The 6000-nt window shown below is 39.4% G+C and overlaps 1 protein-coding gene across 1 annotated transcript in view; it reads right to left on the minus strand.

Moving 5' to 3' along the window:
• The window catches only part of NCAPG2 (non-SMC condensin II complex subunit G2), a 44620-nt gene extending 38901 nt beyond the window's left edge, over positions 1 to 5719 (minus strand). The window contains exons 1-4 of the mRNA XM_030264280.4: positions 5582 to 5719; positions 4802 to 4896; positions 1499 to 1690; positions 375 to 489 (exon numbers count right to left, since the gene is read on the minus strand). Coding sequence (XP_030120140.4) covers positions 375 to 489; positions 1499 to 1690; positions 4802 to 4876 — 382 coding nt within the window. The 5' untranslated portion in view covers positions 4877 to 4896; positions 5582 to 5719. The remainder of the gene's footprint in view (positions 1 to 374; positions 490 to 1498; positions 1691 to 4801; positions 4897 to 5581) is intronic.
• Between the last annotated feature and the right edge of the window lie 281 nt (positions 5720 to 6000).

Consider the following 6000-nt stretch of genomic DNA (forward strand, 5'->3'; position numbering starts at 1 on the left):
CTACCTCCTGCCACATTTACACATTTCATGGCTTATGCTCACTGCAGTATTTAGGCAACTCTAAGGTTTGGCCCGACTCTTTGGATCAGTGACAATGGAATATTGAGTTTCCCTTAAAAGTATTATAAATCACAGGATAATCAAAGTTTCCTTCCACTGGGTGAACAGCTGGGAGAAAGAAAACTATTTACATTCCAACTTTGAAATTGTGTAGCTGATTTTTAGGTAAACACTCCCTTAATTTTGTCTCATAAATATGAACTCAAACCAGTACCAACTTTTCTCCTGTGAATTCTGTTTCATAGGCCAGCTGGATTTCAGTCAGATCAAACAGCCTCTGTAAAATGCTGCATTCTGTACAGAGAAGCACTCACCATTTAGTATAAAAACACATTCTACAAGAGCTTTGTAGTTTATATTTTCATCCACTGCAGGTATGGAAGCAGTAACGACAGCTGCCACTCCTTGGATCACTGCTACAGTCTGTTTCTGAAAGAAAGCACTGCTGAGGAAACACTTCTGCAGTTTGTTTTGGACTCAGAAAATAATTCAAACAAGAAATGAACCTTAGCAACAGAGAGCAAAGTTGAATTGTTATTATGCTTCCATTTTGAAGAAGGAGTATACTGGCACCCAAAACCTATCAAATAAGAGGCAAAAGAATGGATTTTTAAAGTACATAGTTTCAAAAAGTTTGAAAAGGGTTTTCAGCTCCAGCTAGTAGATAACTTTGTGACTGCACATGTGCATCCATTCCTGCACTAAAACCCTCATCTGCAACAAACCCACTCAAACACACATCCACTTCAGAGCTGAAAAGGCCCTAACTAGCAGGGTCTTGTGTAGCTCAGGGATGTGTATATCTGGTGACTTTCACTCCAAGTGTAATTCTACAGGCTTCTGAACAGATGACTGATTTTTCTACTAGCCTCTAGGCTTCTCTAATGATTTTCCCACTGCATTTATTTTCTTTCCCCCCAAAATTAAATAACCTTTTCCCCCAGTATTCTCAGGGCTACATAGAATACAGCACAGAAGGCAGTACATAAGGGTCTGAGTCAGAAAAATTCTATATATTCTAAATTTGTGGAAGAAGCAGTCAAATCTAGATTTCATGATGTTCATTAAATAAAATGACATTACAAATCAGGTAGTGAATTTCTTATACTATATGCCAGCTACTTAAACTTAACATCTACAACATTAACATTTGTTTACTAACATGAGACATAGAAAAAGCCCATTCAACTCTAAGAAAACTAAGTCACATCTTAATTAAAATTATGAGCACATCTAGTCTTTTAGAGCATAGACCAATCATAAGTTCAGCTTAACCTGAGCATAAATTAACTCATTTAAAAAAATGGGCAGGAAGGTGATATTTGGAAGTGATTTTATTGATAACCCTTGCATGTTTTCAGATGTTATGGAAATATTCCATTTTATTTCCCAAAAAACACAAAACACTCATCATATTTTCATTTTACAAGATTCTTACCATTTCTGGAACTATCTCAACTTCCATGTCATCATCACTGTTACCATCTCCAGTCCTGTGCCATGTTTCCACAGGGTTCTCCATCAAGATCTCTGTCAATAGCTGTGTCAACCTCTGCCATAGCACTTCTTTTTGCTTTCTTGGCAGTTCTTGAAGTAGCTCATTCAAGTCAAAATGATCAAATTTGTTTTTCTATAAATCATCAGAAGATACCACACAATCTCATATCAGCAAAGTGGCTTATATTTCACCATCATATTTTCTACATTTCATCTGGGTTTTTACATTAATGATTAACTTATATTCCTCTGCAGTTATAGAGATAAAATACCTTCTAAATTTTTTATTTTTTCAAAATAGCAAAAGAAATCCCTGCTAATTAACTCTTTATCATGAAGCAAGAGTGCTGCTTTTAAGACAAAGTCTTTAGCCCTTGATAACAATGAAGACAATTCCATACTCTCAGAAGCTCAAAACTGCACAGAATTTACATCCCTGATTATGTCTTTGCCCTCTTAAATATCAATTGATGATGGCTGTTGAAAGAAAATCCTTAGGCAAGGACTGGAACTGTAGCAGTCAGTAGAGCCATAGGAACAGCATTAATATGGGATATGATCTGCCCACATCAGAGCTCTTCACCCTGCCCTGTGTTAAAGCCCCACATCAAACCCAGCTCCTGAGCCCGCTGACCCCACACCTCTGACAGTAGAGACTGCACCACGAGGCTGAGCTGAACTCTTTCCTAGTAAGAATTCTGCTAGAAGAATTTACCTTAGAGACACAAGGAATCTGAGCTCCAAAGAAGGAGCTAGGACAGGGAATATGCAGAGAGAAAAGAAGGAAGACCAAGCCCAGTCAAGAGAAAGAACAGATAATTTCTGAGATGTGATTTCCAATACAGAAGTGAAGATTTACTGGGTCAAAAACACTTCAGAGCAAAGAGGGAGAACATCCATGATCTCAAAATAAATATATTTTTAGCTTGCAGATACACTGCAAGACATCAAAAAGAGAAAGTCAAAGGTAAAAACTGAAGAGAATGAAAGAAGCAGCAGTAAGTATCAGAAAGTTCTCAGAAGGGTATGAGAAGAAAGATCCTGTTACATATTTATAAGAGAATTTCTATCCTATCCTACACCTGAAAACAAATACAATAAACCAAAGGCCTCACAGGGAGTTCTGCAGCCCTGTGCTTCAAACAAACCCAAAAGACAGGATATTAAGATTGCACCATTTTGAACAGAAAGAATCAACTCATAATAAGATCAGAGCTTTTAGATTTTTCTTTGGGATGATATGAGACAGAATTATTCCAAAATCTATGAGGAGAAAGGATGACAGTGAATGATAATCATATCTGATTCCTATTTTTCTGTCTAAGAAATTATTCTTATATTCTTATTCTAAGAAATTATTCATATATTTTCTTGAATTGGAATAGGATTTAGTGGAAAAAACTAACAGCACCTGCTGAAGACCTCAATGAAGAGCACCACAATATGACCTTTTTAAAATATTACAAAGGAAAAAATGGAAAGCCCATGAGAAACCTTGATAGAAAATTAGCAAAGCCCTGGAAATCTAGAAGACACAGATTAATCTAAATATTTATAGAATGTGGAAAAGAAAAGTTCAAGGAGAAGTAAAAAGGGGGTTGGGGCGTGGGTAGAAAACAGACACTGAAAGAAGAAGTGATGCTAAAATCTGAACTTTGGAGAGTTTAAAAGGTAAATTCTAAGGCTATAGCACCAACTAAGTACCAAATACAATACAAAATCAAAGGGAAGCAGTGAAGCTTTAATGATGATTTATTTAACCACAACCTCCTCCAGAAAAGCAATCAAGAATTTTTCAAGGGAGATCCAAAAAAGAGGATCCTCATATTAAGACAAGACATGGTCACACATCCTCCATTGTTGGAGGTTTCAAAAGGAAATTAATAAAATAATTGGAGTAGCTTGGACAGTGAAAAAGTCATGTGAATATTTGTGCTCCCTTATGCTACAAAGACATGAAGACAATTTTAATCAGCATACTCATTTTAGCCGGTGACATAAAATTTCCAGAGATATTGGCAACAGCTGAAAACTGTTGCAAGAGAACTCCTGTGAATTGGTGGTGAAAAACTAAAGGATGAGAGAAACCCCAACCATTTTAAATCCAAATAGCTCATGACACATTAAAATAAATTACTGATTGCAGATGGCAGAATCAACACAACCAAATCAACTGAAAAGGAAACTCAGCAAGTGAATACTAAAGTGAATAATTTTTTGTTAAAGTGTTCAGATTTAAGGAAAAATGGGAAGGAGACTTTAATCAGAGGCAATCTGGTAAAGTTGTCATCCATACAGGAACACAAATGAAAGGAATAGCAAATTTCTTGGGGAAAGATTCAAGGATGTTTTGCAGACAAACTCTGTAAGCTTATTATATAGAACATGATTGTGGGTTTAATAGTTGCAACATTACATCAGTTCATGCCTCTGTGCACACAGAGGTCAACTGATCCACTTTATCCCGGCACAGGTACTACCAGGAAAATACCCATTAGAAAGCTTAAGAAATAACTTGACAGTTCCATTTATGGCAGCAAGCAAAAGATGTTGAGAAGAGCTCAGCTATATCTTAACACCAGACAGATTGAAGGTGAATGGAAAACCCCTCAATGCAAATTATTATTTCTATTATTATGCAATATATACATAATATGAAAATGAGCTTTCAATACTAGATATCAGGGGATTTGTTTTGTTGTTCCTCCCTGTTCTCTCCACACTTCCTTTCAAGAGAGCAATCTACCCCTATTCTAAAGCATTCAGTGATAGAAAGAACAATCAAGTAAAATTAAACATGGACCAAAGAACAAGTGGACAGCCCAAACTTTTAAACGGATGAAGAAATACTAGTGAAACACAATTCTGCTACGTTTGTACATCAACTCTTATTCATCATATACCAATACTCTTTCATGGGTTGAAATTTAACAATGTAATATTTCAGCAGCACGAAATTAGTATTTGTTTAGAATTACACAAATACTAATAATTTATTTTTTAAAAATGGTATGTGGAACAACCAAATATCAAAAAATCAGTTGGCTTATAAACATTCATATTTCAGATTCCACAACTTTTTCAGCCTATATTCCTTCAAGTGCCACTTGAACTTATTTTCTACAGCAATTACTCCCACACATCGGACAAATAGTTTCGTTTCTGTCCCTCTGTCACATGATTTCTGCACTTGTAAGAGACTTACGACTTCAGGAGTGATAAACGTATACACTGGCTCACTTACAGGATTCTGAGTGTAGCGCAGGAAGTCTTCAATTGACTCTTTAGACACAACTTGCAAAAATGCTTCGCGTTTCATCCTGGAATTGGTCTTCCCTACTTTATAACCAAAACATAATGTTAGAGAAGGTACTGTATACCAAAACAAGATCATTTTGGTCTGTTGTAGTCACTTATCAGTTGTATACATAGCATTAATATATATATATTATATATTACAGTAGTTATACATGCACTACATAGTTAAAGTAGTTTTCCCCTCCAACATATTTTAGTTATCTGAATCAGGATTTAGATTCACAACATCACTAGGCTGCAGGGCTTGTTTTCTTTTTCGTGGGTTTGTTTTTGTTTTTTTTTAGTAAATAAGTCTTAAAGCAGAATAAATTGCTAATGTATACTCTGATTTTTAAAAAGCACAATGCATTCTTAAGCAGATAACCGATATTTAAGCTGGTTATCATCCCCAACAACAGTTTTTATTTATATCAGAAGCACTGAGGGGTAGTAAAGAGAAAGAGAAGTAATTTCGTCTATCAAGAGAAAACCATGGGACATGGACAAGGCCACCAAGAGCCTTATTTGCTGACGTTAACATTGCCTCCATGCTAGGTGTCTCCCGACGTGCTTTCCCAGGTGGGAAAGTGACTTACACAGCATTTAGTGCGCGTCAAGTCACTTCACAGAACGGGGCGGGGGCCGCTCCTGGGCCCCGTCCCGAGGCACCGGGGGCTCGGCCAGGCCGCGGCAGAGCAGGCAGCGGGGAGCCGGACGTGCCGCTTACCTGGGCTTCCCTCAGAGCGGCCGAACCCTCACGGACCCGCGGGACGCCTCAGCGGAGCGGAACGGAGCCGGCGGACACGCGCCTAGGAGAGCCCGCGGCGCACGGCAGCACCGCCGGAGGAGACACCGGCCCCGGGAGCCGCTCGGAGGGGACACCCGGGGACACCCCGAGGCACCTGAGGACGTTCGGAACCGCCGCTGGACACCCCGAGGCACCGGGGACGCTCCGGGCCCCGCCCGGCCCCTCCCTCACCCGCCACTTTTCGAATCCTCCCGCGGCCGGCGTTGAGCGCGCGCCGCGGAACTCCCGTCCGGTCTCGCGAGAACTCGGCCACAGCCCCCGCCCCTTCCCGCGCTGAGGGCGGCTGGGGGAAAGGAGGCCGTGAGGGGGACAGGGTCACTGCTTGGAAAAGGTTTCTG

The sequence above is a fragment of the Taeniopygia guttata genome, chromosome 2 (assembly GCF_048771995.1).
Source record: "Taeniopygia guttata chromosome 2, bTaeGut7.mat, whole genome shotgun sequence".
NCBI classification, from domain to species: Eukaryota; Metazoa; Chordata; class Aves; order Passeriformes; family Estrildidae; genus Taeniopygia; species Taeniopygia guttata.